General features: G+C 36.7%; 1 protein-coding gene across 1 annotated transcript in view; it reads right to left on the minus strand.

The window, feature by feature from the left end:
• Sec24AB (Protein transport protein Sec24AB) overlaps positions 1–23,553 on the minus strand; it is a 98,764-nt gene that overhangs the window by 39,333 nt on the left and 35,878 nt on the right. The window contains exons 3-4 of the mRNA XM_089088989.1: positions 17,606–17,772; positions 2,990–3,197 (exon numbers count right to left, since the gene is read on the minus strand). Coding sequence (XP_088945115.1) covers positions 2,990–3,197; positions 17,606–17,772 — 375 coding nt within the window. The remainder of the gene's footprint in view (positions 1–2,989; positions 3,198–17,605; positions 17,773–23,553) is intronic.

Here is a 23,553-nt window from a genome sequence, read left to right on the forward strand (position 1 = left end):
CACCAATTTGAAAAATGCAGGGAGTGAGTCAAAAGGAATTTTTCAAATTTTAGGGGCAGGGATAATTTCGTTGCTCTTTTTCTCAATGAAAATTCCAAAAACGAGGCATGTTTCAAGAAAAATACCAAAAAAAGGCATTTTTCGAAGTCTATGGGAGAGCATCACCTGCCCCCTCCGCCCTCCCCCTCGATAAGCCGTAATTCATGGCAATTCTATCGAGAAACCGTATGAGTGTGCAAGTTCTTTTTTTATAGCAGAATTTCATTCCAGAGTCGATTCGTCTATGCATAATAAACTTAGAATTGTTAGAAATCTTTTGCTCACACACAGCGCACTCTTACGGCTTACCTCGGGGGGGGGCTTACCCTCTTACGGCTTACCCTCGTTGTTCAAATAAATTTCATTTTGACCCGAGAAGTGCATTTTATGTTCACAAGTTTGTGGCCTCTATGCATTCTTTATTTCCTGGACAACATCTACAGAATGGGTAACCCTACAAACTTAGGAGATGGCTTTTTACAATCATTAGTCAAAGGAGTTGAGGACGTTTCCATTCTGGAGAAAAACCGTATGAATGCTAATTTTTGCTATACATAGCAAATTCATACGGTTTCACCTCAGAACGGATTCTTCCATCTGTAATCAGATAAGACCTGCTAGAGAGCTTTTCCTCACGTAAAGCAAACTCTTATGGCTCCGGGCTGGAGGAGGAGGGGGAAGCTTTTGAGGATAGATGAAATATTTTTTAGATCTTTTTCATCTTCTTTTATATTCTTATTAATATTCTTTTAATAATATTAAAATTAATAATATATTCTTTTTAGATCTTCTTGAAGCTTCAATTCTTTTGAGAATTTAGTGTTAAAACAATTGATTGGCTTATTACAAGATCAGAAAATTTTACATAATTTCTATGATTAAATAAACGATGGGTCAAAAAGGACGAAAGACAACTATTCTTGTTAAACAGTGCTTAGAATTACTATTCTTATAGCCCACAGCAAATCATTTCCAAATAATCTTTTAGTGAATAAACTTTCCTCAACTGCAATGCTAATTAGGTCAGTAGGCACCAAATCATCAGTTTTGGTCATATCTACGTAAAAAAGAAATTAATGGAGGGACAATACTTCGGACGTTAAATTATTAATCTTGACCATTATGAAAACAATGAAATCATAAAATTGTCAAAATGACATAGCATATATGTCATATTAAAATTGTCATTATCATTTTTGGTCATATCTTCAACATGAAGCTGATCTGTTCTATCTACTTCAGTTTGCTTAATATTCAAAATGCAGTTATTGGTATAGCAAAATCTGTCACCATTTGATAATAGTGAAGCAATTTTTGTGGTTATACCCTGAATTCAAGTTTTACTTTCTTGAGATCACAAGTTTGACGAAAAAAAAAATTGCGGACAAATCTATCATTTATCTCTTGTTTTTCAGCCATTCCACAGAGACAGGTCAATCCTTCAAGCATTTCTATTCCTTTTTTTTAGCATACTTGGATTGAATAGCTTCCAAATTAGGCAAATATTTGTATGCGCTTTCAGGTTTAAGTTTAAAAAGTTTATCAGTAAAGACTATCCAAATTATCAAGTGCACAAAGAAGAAGCACGATTGTGCAAACCCACAATGAGGCACTATGGTGCGAATCAGGTATGAACAAAGTTTCAAAGCTGCCAGCAGCAGAATTCGACAGAATTCCAAAAGCTGCCGACACTTTAACAGCACAACTTGTGTCTTGACAGCATTTCCTTGAGCAAAAAATATTTTTTATATGTAAAAATGGTATTTTCAGGCAAAATCTGCCAACAAATTTGAAAACTGCCAAGTAGTATAGCTACTTTGCTGCCCCACTTTTTCCATGACGGGTGCGAATACATAAGTAGTGGCCTTCTGGTGTCTGCGTATTTTTGCGAAGGAACATATTTCTTGAATTTTAGTATTCTTTTAGTCAAACTATCTTACTTAAGGGACAAAACCATTTTTTTATTGGCTGATATCAGACATTATACTTTATCTATTACTTATGAATTTATTTCCTTTTTAAGAAGTAAAAAAAAAATAATAACTTTATTTGATAAGCGTCAAACATTCTTATTCCTTTTTCCCATTTCCTAGCATTGCTTACTGAACTGTCTTAAGACGTTGATCTTCGTAGATGATCTCTCCTTTATTCTCAAGTAATAAGTATCTAACAAAGTGAAGAGCTGCAGTACAGTGGTAACTTCCTAAGCTCCTTCTTTGATGATTGAAGAAAAATTGTACTCTCAACCATGCCAAATTGAATATCATCAGGTTTCGCACCTATAAAGCGTCGCCTCAAATCCCCCCCCCCTCAGTGTCATTTCAGTTTTTCCGCCGTCGAAAACCCTTGGAGTTGAAATTTCTTCTGATTGTACATTTACCGAGCCTGTTCATAAGCTTATAAAAGCCGAAAACACATTAATTCAAACTCTTATTGCAATGCATCGATTTGGGTGTGATAGCGACAGAGTTAAAACTGCCTATCTTACTTATGTAAGACCACAGCTCGAATACGCTGTATCTATTCGGGGCCTATTCGTTGAGAACGGAAGTAGTCATAACCGGAGGTAGAATAGTAGATTATGTTCAGCAACTGAAAAATCTGAAACTTGAACAGTTACGATATAGACGTGACGCTTTAATAGTACTTTTGGAAAACGTTGGTTGCCTCACCTCAGCACTGCCACATCTTACCATAAAATGCTGCAGCGAGAACCCAAACCAGGTTAAAGCTGAAATTAAAAACCCGTTGAATTTAAGACAAATCGGTGCAGAAACTCGTTCATTCCCTATTTTGTGGAACTGTATAACAAGTCGTAGTGATTTAATATATGCATATAAGTTTTTATGTTTGCAAAGACCACGTAAATTAGCCCTTGTGCTGTATATGTACAAACAAAAATAAGTCAAAGTCGAAGCAACGTTATAGATTCAAACTGGGTTGGACTTACCGACACTTGCAATATCTTGAAATTCGTGGCCAATAAAAAACAAATCGGTAGCTATCTGTTGACCAGTATTGTCAAGGGCCATATTCTTATAAAAGTCAGTAGCAGGTAAAAGAAGCCCTGATGCTGTTCTCGGTCGTTCTTTCAATGCACCGGGTCCAATTGTAGGCAGCGAATTTAAGAATACAGATATTCTTCCTCCAGTTGACCACTAAAAAAATACACATTTTAAATGAATAGCCGGCATTGTAGTCAATATCTATACTCATAGAGGGGAGGGGGGCTCCTAAAGACAGAAACACGCCGTCAGAAAGAGCATCAATTTTCAGCTATCAGTTGCAGCGATACCTGTAGCTTAGTAAAGAGCGATCCACGGCCAATAGTAGCCAAAAGTTTAAAAAAGCACCTCCGAAAAAACTGTCTTGTAAAAAAAAAAATTCCATTTGTAGCTGATTCACGAATCGTAGCTTATTATTTCGATTAATCTTCATAGTAAAATTCTACGGCGAAAACAAATTTATAGAAATTTCAAAATTGAACCTGAAACCAATTGAAAATGGCGTTGAATAGAAATGTGAAGTACGCCATTGGAATGAGCATGGTCGACAGTTCTATTCAGAAAAACTACAGCCCTAAGCCTTGAACATAAAAAAAAAAATCACTTTTTGGACAGAAAGCACTAATGTGTCTCCTTTTTTTATTTTTTTTTCTCTGCCACTAGTGAGGCACTGGAATATTTTGGAGTAGAAAATCTGGGAGGCATAAAAAGGGAACCATCTTACTTCATGGTCAAAACCCTAGACATGAGGTTTACAACCCTCAGTTTTGTGTATTTACGGTAGGGTTCTTTGATATGCTGAATCCAACGGTGCGATTTCATTAAGATTCCTTGACATTCTAGGGTAGCCCCCCTTTTTTAGAAAATCAGGCAAATTTTATCAGGTTAGTAGCTATTGATGGGCAACATTAAATTTAATGAATCTTACATATTTGGAAACAGCATAAAAACCTAATTCTTTTGATGTATCTATTGTTATAAAAATTATGTTTTCAAGAGTTTTGATTACTATTATAGTAGAGTGTTGGTTATTGTTTGGTTATAGTCGCTCCTTACTTACAGTTCGTTGCCACGAACTGTTTGATAAATTTCTAGCACGTGATTAATGAGTGATTGGGAACAGCAAAAAATATAAAACAGTCTAAACCTTTTTAATCTCGACAGTCTTATACTAAAACTTTGTTATCTAAAATCAATTCATTCAATTCGGAAAGCCCCCTTTGTATGTTGCTCTCAACAATCTATCCTATATCTGACAACCAGTTTCTGTCCTTGGACGTCCTCCTCCAAGTTTTTTTTTTATGCTTTCTGCTATATGCTTTGCCGATGAAGGACACCAGATTGCCAAAAATAATTTCTTTTTGGCCATCTATCTAGTGTAAAACGAATAACTGGTCGTTCCCGAATGGGTGGGAAGAAGTCATAAATAAGGCTTTAAAGGATATTGGAACTTCTTGGGAGGGGTTAAAAGAGTGATTTTGAATAGATTGGGGTGGAACGTGCGCAGCTGCGTTAGTCTCAGGCGGCTTAGTGCTGCAGTGAATTGTTAGGAGTAGTAGTCTTAGAGAAGTATATAGGTCTTTTATATATAGCAGAAAAGTATGTGATATAAGTGATGGCCAATCTCTGTCCTTGTGCTTCTCCCTCTTTTGTGCATATATGCCCACAACGCTGGTTGTTCATTTGCAATTCTCTTTTGTTTTTTACCCAACTGTAAATAAATCCCTGTATTTGGAAAAAAAGCCCACTGTGTATAAAATTCCAATATCCTCCCCCAAAGGTCTTTTTATCTTTTGTATAGCCTAGGTCTATCATAAATTAGTTTTCTCAAAACAAAGTTATTCTGATGAAAGTAAAGAGCGAATTTGAAACTTACAACGAACAAAAATTTTTTCTCTTCACAAAGAAGAGAAATCACTTCGGCACAGAAAAAAAAACACATTTAAAATAAATACTTGATATTGTGGGCACAAAGAGCAGATTTGAGGTCAGACGAGAGAAATTAGCTATTAGAAAGAGCACTGATGTTTTAGTTATCCATCAGACAGCTAGGTGGTTTGGGGGTGGAGCTTCTTCCAATTGAAGGGAATGATTTTTGAAATACAGATATTTATCTGGCAGTTGGTAACTTAAAAAAGCAAGATTTTAAATGGACAATAAAAAACAGGCTTGCCTACACATAGAGAAGGTGTAGGTCTGTAATCCTCAGGTCCTAAGAAACTGGTCCAAAGGATTCATCCTCATCCCTTGGAAGAATTTAGGCCTAAAAATACAATTTTTCCAGCAGTGTAGTCAATTGAAAGGGGGTAGAAGTGGGCATATGCCCTCCCTCTATTTTTGTCCCTCCCCCTATATTTTGAAAAAAATACTTTTTTTGAGGGAGGGGGTGGGGGTGGAAATATCTTTTTCGGTATTCTCATTACAGATATCGAAAAATACATAAATAACGACCGGAGGGTAACCAGACCCCTTGCCCTTTTAAGATACCCCTCCCTCAACACTGATCGAAATTTTGAAAAGTCCATTTTGTTCAAAATGGTCGAAAGGCCTAATAACTATGCATCTGGGGATGCTGCCCCCACGGCCTCACAATACGTGCATCCAGTTTATCAAAAAGGCTTATCTGCAATGACTTAAGAAGGGCTGGGGGTATTAAACTGGAACTTTCGGAGCATGTTGAGGGGGATGTTTAAAAATGGTTGGAGCGCAACCAGCCCCTCTCCTATGTCCTTTTAGCTGCCCTCCCTTCAAAGACATTCCATCAAAATTTTGAATCAGTCATCTTGCTGAAAATAGACTCAAGGTTAAATAATACCTCCGGAGATGACACCCCCCCCCAAAGGCCCTGGGCCAATGGCAGTAAGTTACGCAAGTTGCAAATTGTTTATATATAAGGTTTGTTATTTGGAAAAGAGGGCATATTTGATCCTGGGTCTTCAAACGGCTTAAGTTATTAAGGTGAAAGTTTTAGGAAAACCTACGGGGAATATTCAACAAAATCAAAACACACTATATGCGGAATGGTCGTCAAAAAGGCGTATCAGTAATATCTAAGGAACGACTCTGGGTATAAAGTTGAAAATTTCACGGCATGTTGAAGATTGATCGGAGGGAACTAGCACTCCTTAAATTTTGAAAAGCCATTTTGTATAAAATAGTCATAAGGTCTAAACAATTATGCCTCCGGGAATGCCATGCCCCCAACGCCCATGGGGCAAGGAATGTAAATTATGCAAATTACCCGTTTCTAACATGTAGGATTTATCATTGGGAAGGCGAAGAATATTTGATCCTAGGTGTGTCCGAAGAGACTAATGGTATTGAGGTGAAATTTTAGAGAATGTTGAGGGGTAAGTTGAACTAAATCAAATGACACTAAACTCATCCAGGCTATCAAAAAGGCGTATCTGAAATATCATAGGAATAGGTAAGGGTATTGACTTTAAGGGCCACCACTACTGATAATGCTACTGTGACTACAGCTACGACTACTTGTGACTGTTACTGTAATTACTAGCGACTTCTACTACTGGCAAATGTGACAAGGATTACTTACGACGGCAACGATCTGCAACTGTGACTACTTGTCACTTCGACTACGACTACTTACGACTGCGACTATTTGCGACTGCGACACCTTTTACTAGCAACTACTTTCAGGAAATGTTGATGGGGATAGTGAACAAAATCAAAACACACTTTGTGCATACTGGTTGTCAAAAGGGCGTATCAGGAATACATCAGGGACAGTGGAGTGAATTGAGTTGAAAGACATTTTCAGGATATGTTTGAAAGTGATCGGAGGGTAGCTAGCCCGTCCCATACTTGCCCTATTTAGATGTTCCTTCCCAGCAATCATGGACATTAAAAAAACGAACATTTTGTTCAAAATAGTCAAAAGATCTAATAGCCATGCCACCGGAGATGCCAAGCCCCCAAAGGCCATCGGGGCAAGGATTTAAATTATGCAATTTGCCCAATTTTTATATACAGGATTTATCATTGGGAAAGCGGGAATGTTTGGTATCGGGTGTATCCAAAAACCTAAGAGTGTTAATTTAAATTATGCAATCTGCCTATTGTATACATGCATGATTTTATTGGGAAAGGGGGGATGTTTGATCCTGGGTGTGTCAGATAAGGCTAAGTGTATAATGAGGTCAGCGCTGTCAGCCTGACGATGTGGATACTGAGGGGTACGTGCAACACAATCAAAAGACACTGTATCCATCCTGGTTATCAAAAGGGACTATCTCCAATTTCCTAGGAACAGCAAAGGGTATTAACTTGAAACTTCCCGGACCACTATTACTACTGCTGTGAATGCAACTGCGACTTCTTGCAACTGTGACTATGACTACTTGCGACTACTTGCAAGTGACTACTATTGACTTCGACTACCTACGACTGGGACTGCGATTACCTGTGACTGCGACTACTTGCAACGACTAAGCAAATACTTGTGACTGCTGCTGTGACTACTTGCAACGACTAAGCAAATACTTGTGACTGCTGCTGTGACTACTTGCTTCTGCGACCGCGACTACTTGCGATTGCAAATACTAGCGACTGCAGCTATTTTTGACCGTAACTGCTTGCGACTACGACTACTTATGACTGCGACCACTTGTGACTGTGACTACTACTACTACTAATGCGATTGCAAATACTACTGCAACTTCTACTATTACAACTGTAACTATTGAACTAAAACAAAAGAGCTTAAATACAGTTTGAACGTCAAAATGGCATAGTGCAACCATGTAGCTAAAAGGGCTTATCTGCAATATCTTATGAATGGCTAAGGTTTATTAAGTTAAAACTTTCAGGGAATGTTGAGGGGGATGTTGCACTAAATCAAAAGACACTAGGCGCATCCAAGTTTTCAAAAAAAATCATCTGGGCGTATCTATATCAAACAGTTCGGGGTAACGAACTGTAAGTAAGGAGCGACCCGGCTCAATGGTAACCAACACTCTGGTAACGGGTATTTTGATACAATTAGATACATCAAAAGAATAAGATATTAATGCTGATTTCAAATATATAATTTTCAGCAAATTTAATTTTACCTATCAAAAGTTACGCGCCTGAGAATATTTGGCTGATTTTCGAAAAAAGGGGGAAAGACCCTATAAAAATTATAGAACCTTAATGGAAATCACACCATCATATTCAGCGTATCAGAGAATCCTACTGTAGAGGTTTCAAGCTTCTATCTGCAAAAATGTGGAATTTTGCTTTTTTGCCAGAAAAAAGATCAGGGATGCGTGTTTATTTTTTTTTTTTTTTTCATGGATGATCGCATAGACCCAGGGGTCCTAGAATATCGTGGGAGGGTTCATTGGAACGGAAATTAAAAGTTCTAGTGCCCTTTTTAAGTGACCAAAAAATATGGAGGCCAACTAGGCCCCCTCCCACGCTTATTTTTTTCCCAGAGTCACCTGATCAAAATTTTAAGATAGCAATTTTGTTCAACATGGTCGAAAATATGATAAATATGTCTTTTAGGATGACTTAATCCCCCCAAGTCCCCAGGGGGAGGGCTAAAAGTTATGAACATTACCCAATGTTAACATAATAGTATTGGTTATTGGGAAGTATACAGACGTTTTCAGGAGGGTTTTTTTCTGATAGTGGGGAGGGGGGGGGGTCGGGGGGTATGTTAGAGGATTTGTCCAGGACGTAAATGTTCATGGGAGAAGGGAAAATGCCATGAAGGGGGCGCCAGACTTGCCAGCATTATTTATTGGTTATTGGGAAGTATACAGACATTTTCAGGAAGGATTTTTTTCTGGAAGGGGGGGCTAGAGGAGGGGGTTACTCTGGAAAATCTTTCCATGGAGGATGTTTCTTTGGGGTAAGGGACATTTCTATGAAGGGGGCGTCGGATTTCCAAGCATTATTCAAAAAACGATCAGAAATTAAATTAAAAAAAAACAAGTTTTTTCAACTGAAAATAAGAAGCAACATTAGAACTTAAAACGAACAGAAATTATAACGTATGTGAGGGGGTTCTCTCCCAAGTCAATACCTCGCTCTTTACGTTACAGTTTTTTTTAGTGCTTTCAAAAGAGCTATCTATTCTAATTAAACGGCCTTTGTGATTCAGGGGTTAGTGAATCAAATTTTTTTTTAACTTTTAACGTAAAGAGCGTGGTATTGACTAAGGGGAGAACCCCCTCATATACGTAATAACATATACGGAATAAAAAAAAACAATAAAAAAAACAAGCGATACGGCTCAATAGTAATCGAAACTTTTAAAAACGGAAATTTGATGTCAATAAATGTATCAAAAGAATGTGTTTATAATGCTGATTCTAAATATATAAATTTTACTAAGTTTAGTATTACTCATCAAAGGCTACGAGCCTGAGAAAATTTACCCGATTTATAAAGAGGGGGGAAACATCCCCTACAAGTGAAAGAATTTTAATGAAAATCAAACCGTCAGATTCAGCGTATCAGAAAACCCTATTACGTAGGTTTCAAGCTCATATCTGCAAAAATCTGCTACTTTGTATTTTTTACTATAAGAAAAATATACGAATATAGAAGTTATTTCCGAAAGTTCATTTGTAAATTACGTCATTACGAAATTTAGAGACATCCATTTAACAAAAGAAAATTAAAATTTTTATTCAAATTTGTTTACATATTCAATGACGGTGAGCCAAAATAAAAGCTGCATTAATTAAAAAAGGATCAGAAATTAAATAAAAAAAACAAGTTTTTTAAACTGAAAGTAAGAAGTGACATTAAAACTTAAAACGAACAGAAATTATTCCGTATATGAAAGGGGCTGTCCCCTCCTCAACGCCTCGCTCTTTACGCTAAAGTTTGACTCTGTCTCACAAATTTATTTTTTAAAACAATAAAAAACTTTAGCGTAAAGAGCGAGGCGTTGAGGAGGGGACAGTGCAATAATTAGAATCCAAAATCAGATGACATAGTTCTCCAACTTATTTAATTGCTGGTTCGTTTTGTTTTTGAGTGAATGAATTGTTTTCTTTTCTTTTATTCCTCAGTTGTTCGCTAGTATCCGTCGATGGCAGTTCATAATTTTTTGGATTTGGTGCAAATCGTGGATATTGGCGAAAACTCACTTTTATGGTTGTTAGGTATTTGATTTTAATTCTTATAATTTTTTGCTTTTACTGAACTTTATTCATCTTTTTAAGTTTTTGTTTTTTTCTTTGGTTTTTTGGTTCTCTTCACATTGACTTTCCGCGTTTATTTTTTGTTGCTTTTTTCTTCGGCGCTTTCCTTGGATACATTACTTTGTTTCGCGCTGAAGAAGAGAGGCGTTTGTCCTCTCGAAATATTCGCTTTGTCGTGTTTTTTCAGTATTTTCATTTGGCCTTTAAAAACCCCACTTTCGCTCGTTTTTCGTGTCGCGTTGAAGAAAAGAGGCGTTTGTCCTCTCGAAATATTCGCTTTGTTATGTTTTTTCAGTATTTTCATTTGGCCTTTAAAAACCCCATTTTTGCTCGTTTTTCTTTCTTTATGTTATGTCAGGCCAATGTGGTTTAAGAAATTATCTTAAAGGTGAAACTTTTAGAGAATGTTGAGAGGGGTGTTGAACTTAACCAAAATACAACTGTATTTATCCCGGTTGTCAAAAAGACGTATCTAGAATATCTCACGATCAGCTAATGCTATTTAGTTGAAACTTTCAGAGGATGTTGAACAAATTCAAAAGATACTATATACACACACGCTTGTTAAAATGGCGTCTGCAATATCTCAGGAACAGTTAAGGGTATTGGGTTGAAACTTGCAGAGAATGTTGACAAGGATGTTGAATTCGACCAAAAGACACTATGTTCATCTCGGCTGTCAAAAGCGCGTATCTGCAATATCTCAGGTACGGCTAATAGCATTTAGTTAAAACTTCCACGGATAGAATATTTGGAATGGGGCAGTAGACCAGCTCCTGTTTGCCGTGTCTTGTCTTCCTTTTGAATAGAACTTGAATATTCAATTTAATTTCTATTCTTTTTAAGATTTATTTATTCATCTCCATCAGCATTTGTTATCTTTATATCCGATATGATCATTTATTTTGATTAATGTTCGTTTTGGGTTTCATTTATTCTTTTATAGCCATTCCTGGTCGTGTTAAGTTTGAACTCTTCTTTGAAGTTTTAACTAATTCACAAAAACAACAGTTCCTGGTGGACCACTAGGGGTTCACTAATCTGTATTTATTCTATCGTTTACTCTGAAATCTATGTATGAATTAACATGGATTGAAATTAAGAGCTAAAAATAGATATTTGTTCAGATACAATAAATAAACAATAAAGCGCATAAATCATCATATACCCCACAAGGCTCTATGACCGAGAAAGCAGGAAGAATACGACAATGATAATAAGTAGTTGACAAGTAGTGAGCAACATTATAAGAAATTTATAAAAAAAATTTCTCATGAATATTAATCTCGATTTATCAGCAGTCAACCCAAACAATATTGCTCAAAATCCTCTTCTGGACCACACTGCGGTGTTTTTTTGTGGATGGTGAAGTCCTCCCTCACTAGAGTGCAGACGGTCTGGTATTATAGTATTTTTGCGGTTACCATATAAAGCTTATTCCAATATGCAATGCATAGAACACACCTTAAAAAAGTCCCCCCGGACCCCATCCCAAATACTAACGAAAATGTTCCACTTCATTCTGGCTGGTCAAGCTCACTATCTCAAAGGTCATATGATGAGTCAAACTCAATGAATAAGGTAATGATCAGCGTCGGGTCTAATGTAACCATCAATGATGAAAATGAAAATGGATTTCAATAGGTCCTTTCTATGAGCTCCAAAAAAAGGAAAAAATCTTCCCGATCCTGCCCGGGTTTCTCCGCCTCCTGCCCAAACTCCTTCTCAAAACCTAAGAATATACCTAAAAAAAATTTCTAATACCCCCTTTGAGATAACTAAGATTACTCCAATAAGGGTTGCAATTTTAAAATTGTTAAAATCAATATTTTCTCTTAACATTAACCGTGATGGATCTTTGCTAATAGCTCTTCAAGATCCTATATCAGCAGACATAATACTTAATTTAAAATCCCTGCTCAATATCCCAATTAAGACTGCTCGATGTAACCCAAACCAATATACAACTAAAATAGTAGTGCACAATGTCCCCCCTATTCAAGAGTTAAAAGAAGGGCTCTCTGATAGAGCTGGCAACACAATACCAGTTAAAGATGTCACCCAATTTGGTAAACCTGACTCTAATGGCCTAAAATTAAAAAAAAAAGAAGTTTTTTTAACTGAAAGTAAGGAGCGACATTAAAACTTAAAACGAACAGAAACTATTCCGTATATGAAAGGGGCTATCCCCTCCTCAACGCCTCGCTCTTTACACTAAAGTCTTTTATTGTTTAAAAAAATAAAGTTGTGAGACAGAGTCAAACTGGAACAGAGTAAATTGAACTGCCTGTTGTTTTCGTCGAAAAACAAAATCAGCGACCGGCTTTCCAGACATGGATTCAATGATTTTTAGGCCTAAATCTCTAGCAGAATAGACGTTGGTAGATTCGTAGGCTGTCAGACCGTTGGTGATGTTTCTTAGTTGAAGATCCCCATTAAATGGCGATCCTTTTTCTAGGAAATCGATAACGATCTGGGTGTCTTTACAGTCTCTTACTTGCCTCGGCTCAGACGTTTCCTTATATTGGTCACTAGTTCCATAGAAAACCTGTGATATACCCCCCCATCAGAAGATTTCGTGCAGAGCAGACTGGTCGAGACAGAACCCATAAAGACATTTGAACCTCTGTCATACAACTTCCATCGGTAAAGCCACTTCCATCAGTAAGGCCACCAGCCTTTTTGAGACAACACATGAGCTCCTGCTCAATGACAAGATCCGTGGAGAGCCTAGCACAGAATCTATCAGAACGTCTGATCACATGCATCCCATTTTGGAGGGCTTGATAAACGGCAGGATGGGTTTCCTGGAGCTTGACTATTCGCTGGAGGTAAAGCGGGCAGGATTGTGTGTAATTGTTTTGCCCAGATGCCACAAGATAAGGTAGCATGTCAGAGTTGGATTTGAAGCGGAGATCCCATGACCCAGATCGTTTGGCTCTTAAGAAATTTCGCAGTACGGACACCATACCGGAGTATTGGAACCACAGTTTAGAGGTTCTGTACCGGAGCAGTTCCAGTCATTTCCTATCGATGAATTCCACTGTTTTCTATAAAACAGTTCTTTGATATAAATTTCCAACAATTTTACTACGTACGGTCGGATACATTAGTTTACCATTTCAGACTGTAGTCTTTGGTTGAAATAATGACACAAACAAAAATGATCTCTTACCTTTAAATATCAAGTGAATGGGAAAGGAGAACATTCGAAGTGACATTTTTTAGCTTGTTAGTTGGCAGACACATCGAACTTTTTGTATCTATAGATGGCAAAATATCAAACACGGGCATTAATGTGACTTGATAAATGATTACTTGGGCTAATTTTCAATTTTGACTTTTTAACTAACGGCTTTATCCGGGAAATCACTTAGACAAAGCGTGGGTCGAATCTTTAATATTATCTATTGCATACAAAGGTCATCAAAGTGGTGTAGTTGCCTTCTGGTCTTCTAACATTAAACGTTAACTGGAAATAAAAAAGTGCATATTGATGAACATGAAAAGAGGGTTATGAATATGAGGGTTTCCGAGTAGACATTACATCAGTTGAATTTGATTTTTTGGCTCAGCTCATCATTTTATGTCAGAATAGTTGCCTTCTGATAGTATGGTGAAAAAGAGGTCACAACGATGTGAAGGGTAAAATCACGTATTGATTATTATGAAACCTTTCTGGTACAATGCACATAGCATTTGCTTTCTTTTTTGGGCTCAGCTCTTCATTTTATGTCAGAATAGTTGCCTTCTGATAGTATGGTGAAAAAGAGGTTACAACGATGAGAAGGGTAAAATCACATATTGGTGATTATGAAACCTTTCTGGTACATTGTACATCAAATTTGCTTTCATTTTTGGGCTCAGCTCATCATTTTATGTCAGAATAGTTGCCCTCTGATAGTAGGGTGAAAAAGAGGTCACAACGATGAGAAGGGTAAAATCATAGATTGATGATTATGACACCTTTTTGGTACATTGTACATAAAATTTGCTTTCATTTTCGGGCTCGGCTCTTCATTTTATGTCAGAATAGTTGCCTTCTGATACTATGGTGAAAAAGAGGTCACAACGATGAGAAGGTTAAAATCATTATGAAACCTTTCTGGTACATTGTACATCAAATTTGCTTTCATTTTTGGGCTCAGCTCTTCATTTTACATCGGGATGATACTTCATATACAGAAAAACTGCACTTAGTTTCTGCTTACTGAGAGTGAATTAACAACAATAAATGTAAGACGAAGTTTTCTTTTGATAAAATATCTTACAAAAATTGAAGCAAATAGCTCACATACCCTGCATAATTGGTTAAGAAATTCATCCATGTATATAGGCATTGCAAACAAGAACCCAGAAGAAATTCCCAGTGCCAGCAAAGTCTATTGCACCTACTTTCCCCCAAACCCCTCCATGGAGTTGGTCAATCCCCAAAATAAACACTAATTTATCAAAGTGGACTAAAAGAACTTACCCCCATTGCTTTCATACAGAAAAAATTTGCTGAATTTAGAACAATCACATGTAATAACCATTTCCAAATTTTTGTTGATGGGTCCAAATTAATGAAAAGGTGGCAAGTGGAGCTTTTCTCCCGCGCCTTAATATGGCAATGGGTGAGAGAATGTATGATAATGCGTCTATAATGTCTGCAGAGTTAAATGCCATAATCATGGCATTTAAATCAGAGCACCTTATGAATAATCAACATTTGATTGCTAATTCACAAAATATTATAGTTTATTCTGACTCTTTGTCAAGCCTAGAGCTTCTGTACTCAGCTTCTCAGTATAAGATGGATACAGACACTTTTCATTGCCTTAGCATTATTGATAATCTTGCTTCAAGAGGCATAAGAACTTACCTCCAGTATGTTCCAAGCCACTCAGGTATAACTGGTAACCACCAGGCGGATGAATTGCAAAAAATGCTATAAATATTGATCAGCCAAGTGGGAGGCAAATCCCAATTAGAGATATTTACTGCTGGAGACTATCTGAGGTACTGTTTAATAAGAATAATCAAATTCTATCTCCATTTCCCAACAAAAATTTTCTAAAATTTATAATAGAATTTGTTCTAGCTGAAGTATGCTAAATTTTCTGGCACTTTAATATCAGGTCCCTAATTATAGCGGCTCAGTTCCCTCCTCCCCCCTTTACAGGTATTGTAATATTAAAAATGTAGCAATTGGCCATTGCCTGTTTGAATGTAATATGCAGATGTTTGGACAGTATACCCTGCATTGTAAACTGCTTCAAACACCACAAAATATCACCATCAGCTAAGAGTCTAGCTGACTCTAGCGGCACACAGACCACAGAACTCAGTGTTTATCTTCTTATATTCCAACTCCTAGAATCAAAAGATTTATTGAAAGAAATCTGAGCAGGTTCAATAAATAAGATGCAATCTATTCAGTCGCTCTGTTCAGCTCACAGAGTGAAGCAAAAGGAAAAGGGCTGAATAGTCTTGACTGAAAAGCCCTGCCTGCTGAAATAAAAGAAGAAGAAGTTGAATAATATTTTAATATTAAATTTTATCATTTGAAACTATTAAGTTTTAGATCATAGACATTTTGCTACTTCGGTGTTATCACATAAATTTAGTAAATAGGGTAGTTTTTTAAATAGCACACCCTCCCTGAGAGAAGCCCGAGAAAGCACACCCTTTCTCCTCCCAGAGAAAGCTTTGCACAAAAACTTTATAACTTCGTTGTTTTTGATTTGCCAAAATTCAAGAGATATGTTAAATGCGGCAACGAATCTTCATTAATAAGGTCCAAAATACCTTTAATGAGCTTTTAGGGTTTCCGTGCATATTTTATTTTTTTTTTTTTAATGAGAAAATATGTAAAAATTATCATACTTAGCTAAAATATAATAGTAATAATAATTTTATTTTTGCCCGTTCGCACAAAAAAGGAGAGTGGAGTAATGCAAAAGAAGACAAACAGTTCCACACCAAAAAATTAAAAAATAAATAAAATAAAAAATATGTCCCTTCCTAGATTAGATTTAAAGGGAAAAAGTCCCACACTGTTTGAAATATCTTTTAAGAATTTCTTTCAGAAGATGGTATAATGTCAATCAAGCATAAACAAATTTTGGGATTCCAAAACGAAGATGTTTTTCTCAGACCGGATATAATGCTACTTTATTTGAATCTAAAATCACTAATTTACACTTATATCAATCAGTATAATTATAATTATGTATTACAAGTGTGTTAGCATATATTAGTTAATTATAATTATTCATAACTTATGAATAATTATGTATTTGTTAGGTCAAGGTTCATGGTTTTTTGTTTTTTTTTATAGTTAATTATTAGTTAGTAGATTAGTTGTATGTACCCACCCAGTCGCAAGTGCTTTTTTCATTATTTGTTGCTCCTTTGTTTATAGCTAATTATTAGTTAGTAGATGAGTTTTATATACCTGCCCAGTCGCAAGTGCTCTTTTGTATCTTTCTTGGGGCAGTTATTGGAATATTAGTTAAATGTGTTTTTGATGTTAAATAAAATGAACTGAACTATTAGTATAATTATAATATACATATTCATAATTATGTCAGTTAGTCCAAGGCCCTAGCCAGGATTTTTTTTACGGAAGGGGTTTTACTAAAAAAAAATCGGGGAGGGGGGGGGGATACACAAAAAAACGCATACAAAATTTGTTTATATCCATTTTTGTTACGTTTTTAGGAGTCAGACAAACATTTCGAGGGGGGGGGTCAAACCTCCCTAACCCCCTCCCCTCCGGGTACGGCCTTGAGTTAGTCTATGGGATACTAAACGTTCTTTTTTTTAGTTCCAATCATGGTTTTCACTTCTACCTCCTATGAAGTAAATTTAAATATGAAAGGTTCCTCCTCACCCTTCCTCAAAAAGACTTGTATAGCCTATTACAGAAAAAAAAAGTTTAAAACAAAACAAGCTTTATAGAAAACTTGATATTATGCTAATTATAATGTTCCATTTGATTATTTCACAAAAATAAATGCTTGAACATTACAAATTTCATACCGAAAATGTTATTTTTTTTTGAAAAATTCGTAAAAAAAACTGCAAGTAAATAGATTTAACATTAACTTTTGCAAATGCGACCAGTGAACACAGACGTTCTAAAGGCTCCCTTCTCATATTCCAAATCTCTTTAAACAGTGTGACATTTTTCGTTTCAAATAAAAACTACAAACGAGTAAATTTTACACTATCTTTACGATGGACGAAGATGCGCTACAGACACCCTTTTCAATCTCTAGCTCACTTTAAAAAATTGCAAGGCTTTTTTGCTTTTGTTTTTTATTTGAGGACAATGGCATATCCTTGTCCCAAATCAAGACCATGAAAAACCCACGAATATTGCGTTTTAATGTCGGTAAGGTCAGGACTTACAGCTAGTTTGGAAGCAGCTTGAAGTGCAGAACCTAGACAACTCCCAGTGTTCTCGTACATTCCTTCTACATTCATCAAATCGGGTAGGACTTCGAGAAATTTTCGTATTAAATCTTCACAGTTAGACCTCTTTGCCAATAAACCCTCAGCTTTTGGTATGAAAATTTCTAAAAATCAAATCACAAAAAATTATTCAAACAAACTGTGTACTAACTGCTGAATAAAAAATAAATCAATATAAAAGCACAATATAAAAGAGGCCTTTTTCCAAAAGTATAATCTTTTGAAGACCAAGGGACATATTTATCTTCATGTTTTTTTTTTATTCTTTTGAAGCTCGTAAGTGGGTGTACAATATCAATATTAACTGAATCAAAATAATATCAGTTTAATGTACAGGGTATTAAGTCTATCTGGACATCAAATTAAATAAAACACTTAGAATAGCTCTGTGAAGTCTTATTTGGTGAATCATGCAATATGTAATTCTTACAGTTCAAAGCGCAAAGAGCCCTTCCCCCCACACACACAAACAAACACAGACAGGGGAAAAAAACTCGATCTTCAAATTCCATTAAAATGTCCCAGAATTTTAATGCTACGGTCTGGCTATCATATATTGAAGAATATTTACTTAGAAAAGATGTTTAGTTTAATATAAAGTTCCCCATTTTAGCTCACTCTAAAACTTATTTTAGCCACTCAATAAGAATCTTCATCTTAGATCCTGGTACCCTTTTCTTCCCTTCATACTGAAATGACAATGCTTAATAATCCAATGTAAGACGTTACGTCAATCTAACTGTAAGACGGAATGAAACACGAGGGCTTTGGGGGACGAAGTTGGCAAACTTATAAGAGAATAGTGTTGCAGTGTGAAGGGAACCATTTCAATATGAATGGAGATGGATCTAAAAAGTTCTTCAATGTAGTTAAAATAATAACGAAAAGAGGGTTTTGCCAGAACTACTAATGTTTTATCATTAAATTAACATTACCTTTTAAGCAGCAGAACTAAGAAGGAAGATTAAGATGAGATGAATCTCCCTCCCTCTAGGCGTCCAAAATTATGCATTGAAGATGCATGCGTATTTTTTGTACCATATTATGGATAGAAGTACTACCAAACCTATGTGCACAAAATTTTCCACTCAATTTAAGTAGAACTCTTTCTTTAAGTTTTTGTTAACTCCTCTCCTCCCCACTGAAAATTCCCCCAAACAATCCCCTTCCCCTGCAGAAGACTGTCTTCCAGTGCGTTATGTTAGAAATATTTTGGGTATTTTTAACACTACATTTTGAGATATAATTACACTTGTGGGAATTACAGCTAGGCTCCTACAAGTGATGTATATTTGTATTTCATGACCGATGAACAACTTGGGGTACCTAAACACCCCGCTCCCATCTCTGCTTTATGTGAATAGTGACATTTTTATGTTTTCTGCACTCCCCTCTTTGCAAAAGCGCTACCCCCTCCCCTCACCCCCCCCCATTAAAGACTTAGTGGCTATTCCAATGGAAGGCGGGAGGCTAATTCTTACGCAAGAGAACAAGGATGGAGCAACACAATCAAAACCTATAATAGGGTAGCAGAAATATCTTGGGGGGCTCGCGGAGAGGATATCCGGTTTTAAGCCCTTTTCCCTGCACCAATAGTCTTGCACACAATTCCTTGTACACGGTAACCAAGACAAAGGAAGCTCGGTGGGGAAACAGAGGCACAACAAAAAAAACATACTGTTCGGAGTTCTAGGCGTTTTCCCCCCGCCCCCCAGTGGAAAATATATTCTTGCTGAAAGAGAATTATTCGAAAAAATTTCCCCACTGAAAAATCCCCCAAACAATCCCCTCCCCTGCAGAAGACTCCCCCGTGAAAAATACCCGTATGTTTCCCAATAACAAATACTAACTGTAAGAAATGGAAAGGTACAAAATTCGAAAAGGCGCTTCAACTTCAGCTATGGGGCTATACGATTGTTGTATAGTTTGGGAGAGAAGGAGATGGGTCAAATGTTGTATGTCGGCGCCCAGAAATCTCAACTCTCACTGAGCCATCAGATAAATACAGAATTAGTTCTAAGAGAAAGGCGAGGGGAGTGTGGAGGTAGAAATTGATGCATAGTCCCCATGGCCATAACTAGGATTTTGTTGGGATGGGGTAGGGGTATTTTTCTAGGGGGGTACAAAAGAAACTTTAAAAACTCATCAAAAGTGTGAAATTGATATCTACTCCCTTATGATTTCAGGGAATACTTCTGGTCTACGCTGTTATTATTAAAATAAAGAGTAACGTTAAATCCCAAAATGAGCAGAGTTGATTCCGTATAGGAGGGGAACTGTCCCTTCCCCACTCACACCTCCACCTCATGGTTGCAGAAACTTCAGAGTGTGCTCATTAGATCTGAAATTGGGGTTCCTTGGGGGTAATTTACGGAGGAGGGTGGGTGTAGAAGCCAACCATCACTAATCGAAAAGCAAATAATTTTCAGTGCAGCACAATTTTTCATACCTTTAGAAGGGTTCAAAAATCAAAGGGGGGAAGTAGCCATACCCTTATCTGTGATAATTAATGTCCGAGGGGGGTTTCCCACTTTGATCAAATTTTTCACTTTAATTTAGCCTTTTCGTTTATATTTGAATCAGGAGGGGAGCGCTAGAACTAATTTTTCCTCGGTTGCCACCAACCCTAGGAACGACTCTGCCACCATGGACCCTTCGACCTTCAACTGTTATGGAGTTAAGACAAAGAGAAAATAGCGATTATTATCCTATACTTCCGTGTTAAAAATGGGCTTCAATTCTATTGTGTTTTTTTTTCTTGTCGGATTTTTGCAAATCAATCACATTGCTTTTTAAGTGCATGCCAGAAAGATATTCTGGCAGATATTCCCTTCTAAAACTTTTGTTAAAATTTGCTTGCTCCCCTAAGGATCTTCTCCAACTTTATTGTTCTTTAATTCGGCCAATACTGGAGTTTGCTTGTCCAGTGTGGCATTTTGGTCTTTCTTCAGAGCATATTATAAGATAGAAAATGTCCAAAAACGAGCACTTAATGGTGAAGGGAATGTTCCATATCATTATCTTCTAGGTAAGTTCAAGCTCACCACGTTGGCAAAGAGAAGGAGCCTCCTATCACTTTGTTTTGGTACTAACACTCTGGCTGTTCCTCGATAATGTTCTATCATCCCCAAACCCCACCTTCCCACTTGTAACAGAACATCCCGAATAAAATCTAAATAAGTCCCCAAACTGACTCGCATCCCCGCTAAACACGAAAGATATCGGAATAGTTTTGTTCCGAGTTTTGTTGATTTATACAATAGCCAGAAAAATTAGTCTTTAATTTTATTTTAATTTTTTTTTCTTTTTGACTTTTTAACTAAATTTTTGACTCATCATATTTTTTATGTATTTTCATTGATTTTATTGTTTTCTATTTTGTTTTTGTTTTTAATTTTTTAATTAAGTGTTGATCTTTTTCATATTTTTTTTTACAATGAATTATGTTTGACGTGAACGTCGCGTTCTTTTGATATATATATAGAACGTCACGTTCTATATATATATATATATATATATATATATATATATATATATATATATATATATATATATATATATATATATATATATATATATATATATATATATATAATATAGTGCTTTTTTTTGACATAAAATTCTAATTCGGCAAACATGCTGTGAAACAAATTTTTAAAATAAAATTCTATTGTATTCTAGTCAGAACGCCAGATTCTGTATCTCGCTGATTTCGATTAGTACCCATGCCGGAAGGTAGAAAAATGTTAAGGGTGGATCCATGGGTAGTCGACCATACTGAAAACGAATATCGTAGGGCGCATGTTCGCCGTTGGGGCGTTTCTGAGATATAGGCCAAAAACACCAAATTTGGCCTATGATCGGGTTCGACGATTCAAAATTTTTTTTACAGATAAGATTGGTCAAATCCAGCGCACTCTTACATCAATCGAAAGAAGAGACTTGGGGCTACACGAATATGATTTGTGTTTGTTAAAAAAAACAATACACTTTTTACTGCAGTTTAAAAAAAAATTCAGATTTTGTCAACAAATTTCTAACAGAAAAGCTAAAAACTCGAAATTTTTTCAAGATAAAGGTAATTTTTTTATATTAAAAAAAAGCCCGCTTAATTACAAACAGATTGAGGTAAGCAAAAAGTTTAAATTATTGTGTCTGAAGGGTCAGCAACTTTTTTAGCGAGTGTACCCGATAATAGGAATTTTGTTTAGTAACCTGCTACCTAGCGGGAAGTTTTTTTTTATCACGTGACACTTTATATTTTCTTTACTTTATATTTTATCCACTCTTTTACAGAATCTGCGAAATCGTGAGAGAATATACCGCAAAGTATGCAGCGGCAGCCATTTGAGTTGACACCAAGTAAAAAAAAAACAAAAAAAAACAGATTATCAGTCAACTACAGCAAGTGTGTGATTTGCCAGGATGTGACAGAAGATTGCCTCTGCCGGTTGAAGTATGTTGCAATCCTCGAAAAATCTTTATCACAGCTTCACAGTGATCACTCTGCCGACGTTGCAACTGAATTAGAAGACGTTGATAGTTTTTTTGCAAAACAATCCTAAATGGCATCCATCATGTTGGAAGGATCTGTACAGACTTGTACCCGATCAGCCAGTGAACGAACGTAATACAAGCAGATCCTCAAGGCACCTTTTTGCACCAGAATTTGAATACCGACAGAAATGTGTCATTTGTGGAAAAACACAGAAGAATGTTAGCGGAAAGAAAGTACCGCTGATAAAAGTTGCTAAAAATGCTAGGGCAGACAACATTTATGCAGCCGCTACACAGCTCAGAGAAGAGTTCCCGGATGTGTCCTTCCGTTTGGACAATGGCCTCGGTTGTAGCATTGACATGGTAGCAAGTGATGTTCAGCACCACAACGTGTGCTTACTACAGTTTATGAAAAAGGCAAGTGCCCAGCCGGTAAAACAGACGTACGAGAAGTGCTTTTTGGAACTTATTAAGGAATACGAACAAGTATTACTTAAAGGAAAGACGGTGAGACTCTGTCAACTGCGCGCTTCATTTGTTTCAATCTTGTCTAGAACAGACCCAAGAATCAGACGAAACTATCAGTCAACCCGCTTGAAAAGAAGACTTTCATGGCATTACGGAATTTCTCTTAGCGTCATTTCGCAGCCGGGGCATTCTGATATCTTTTTTCTTCGCGAAAAAATTTCTGCTGAGAGTTTAATCGTTGCTATGAACAGCGTTCAGCGAACCGTCGAAGAGAAGTTTGTGCGTGTGGGGTCCGAAGGAGATGGCAGCAGTAGTGATTCGAGCTATTTTCAAGATATCTTGCCAGTGCTGACAGCCAAATCCAGTGAGTCCGATGCAGAGTTTGACATTAGTTTGAAACAGCGCTTGTTCTTAAAGAACTCAGTTAAACAAGAACAAGTTTCAGTGAACGAAGACAGCAGACCACTTTCCGGAAACCAAAGCACTGGACCGCGGGCTCCATCACGCCGGTGTAGCACTAGAAATAGTTCAGTGTTTGGCGACCAGGATAGAAATACACTATTCATTGCAGCCAAGATTTTGAAGCGAGCAATCACTGATCAGAAGCTAAACGCCAAAGCAGAAGACGTGCAAATAACACCCGACCAGATCTCCCAAATGATACCAAAAGAGCTCCACAACTTTCTTGTTTACCTTCTTGAAGAAGAAGAACCGTGGGACAATTCAGAGGTAAAACAAGACTGTATGCCGAAGACAGAACAAAGACTTATGAACATCGCCCAAGATATTTTATTTTCCGGGTTTTACGTCGAAACCCCGAAACATATTGGGATTTCAGTTTATATTTATCATAAGACTCGAAGCAGAAATATCCTTCAAGTTCTGAATAAAAGTGGTGCTGGGGTATCGTACGATACCAT

Source organism: Artemia sp. Qi Xiang Cuo, chromosome 5, assembly GCF_049724085.1.
Source record: "Artemia sp. Qi Xiang Cuo chromosome 5, ASM4972408v1, whole genome shotgun sequence".
NCBI lineage: Eukaryota > Metazoa > Arthropoda > Branchiopoda > Anostraca > Artemiidae > Artemia > Artemia sp. Qi Xiang Cuo.